This window comes from Bison bison, unplaced genomic scaffold (genome assembly GCF_000754665.1).
Source record: "Bison bison bison isolate TAMUID 2011002044 unplaced genomic scaffold, Bison_UMD1.0 scf7180017864178, whole genome shotgun sequence".
Lineage (NCBI taxonomy): Eukaryota > Metazoa > Chordata > Mammalia > Artiodactyla > Bovidae > Bison > Bison bison.
In genome coordinates, this window is record NW_011494750.1 from 2,214,813 (window position 1) to 2,215,800 (window position 988).

Consider the following 988-nt stretch of genomic DNA (forward strand, 5'->3'; position numbering starts at 1 on the left):
GCCTCCCACCCCTGCCCACCCCGGGGACCAGAGTGAAGGCCCAGCACCTGGTCTGGGGATAAGGACCGGCTCCTTGGTGGTGGCGGCTCTGTCGCTGGGCCCCACTGTGTTATGGCTGAAGACCCGGAAGTAGTAGCTGTTGCCGATGATGAGCTCCGACACGACGCAGTGGGTGCGGCGGTAATGCTCCAGGACGGTGAACCACTCCTGGTGGGCAGGGAAGGAAAGGTTCCCTGAGGCAGGCCCTACGCACTGCCAGGGCCTCTCTCGGGCACCCCTGTTGTCTGCACCCTCACTGTGGAGGGAACCAGGGCAGAGAGGAGGGCCCTGCCCAAGGGCAGGGAAGGGCAGCTGGGCCCCGGGCAGGGACCTGGGGCCTGGCCCCAGGCTCACCATGGTCTTCTTGTCGGCCTTCTGAACCGTGTACCCCCAGAGCTCTGTGTTCCCATCATCTTGGGGTGGCTTCCACTCCAGAGCCACATTGAACCCCCACGCCTCTGCGACCTGGATATCCTGGGGCGGACTTGGCTTGTCTGCAGGAGACAGATTCAGCTGGAAGCCCACGCCTCTGACACTGAGTACAGGCAGGGGACGCAGGCTCCAGGGGCCCCCCTGCCTGCCAGGACCCGGCCGCCATCCTCAGCAGGGGCTCTGGGCCTCCCAGAGGAGGGGCCCCGGGCCTGCAAGATGGCGAGCGGCAGCCCTGCTCGGGCTGGAGGGGCTGCAGGGGTGCCCTGGGCCACGCACCAACGACCTGCAGCACCAGCTGGGCCTTGTCCTCCATGTCCTCCACACGCAGCGTCACCTGGTAGGTGCCCGAGTGGGCGCGGTGCGCGGCCCGGATGAACAGGATGGTGTCCGTGGGGCTGTTGCGGATGCTCACCTCCTCGCCCGCCAGCAGCTGCCCCTCCTTGGTCCAGGTCACCTGAGGCCGGGGCTTGCCCTGTTGGAGGAGCACAGCTCAGCGGCAAGCCTGGCCTGCCCTCCC

The 988-nt window shown here is 67.6% G+C and overlaps 1 protein-coding gene across 1 annotated transcript in view; it reads right to left on the reverse strand.

Moving 5' to 3' along the window:
* MYBPC3 (myosin binding protein C, cardiac) overlaps positions 1-988 on the reverse strand; it is an 18,080-nt gene that overhangs the window by 1,414 nt on the left and 15,678 nt on the right. The window contains exons 28-30 of the mRNA XM_010842455.1: positions 748-943; positions 394-533; positions 48-207 (exon numbers count right to left, since the gene is read on the reverse strand). Coding sequence (XP_010840757.1) covers positions 48-207; positions 394-533; positions 748-943 — 496 coding nt within the window. The remainder of the gene's footprint in view (positions 1-47; positions 208-393; positions 534-747; positions 944-988) is intronic.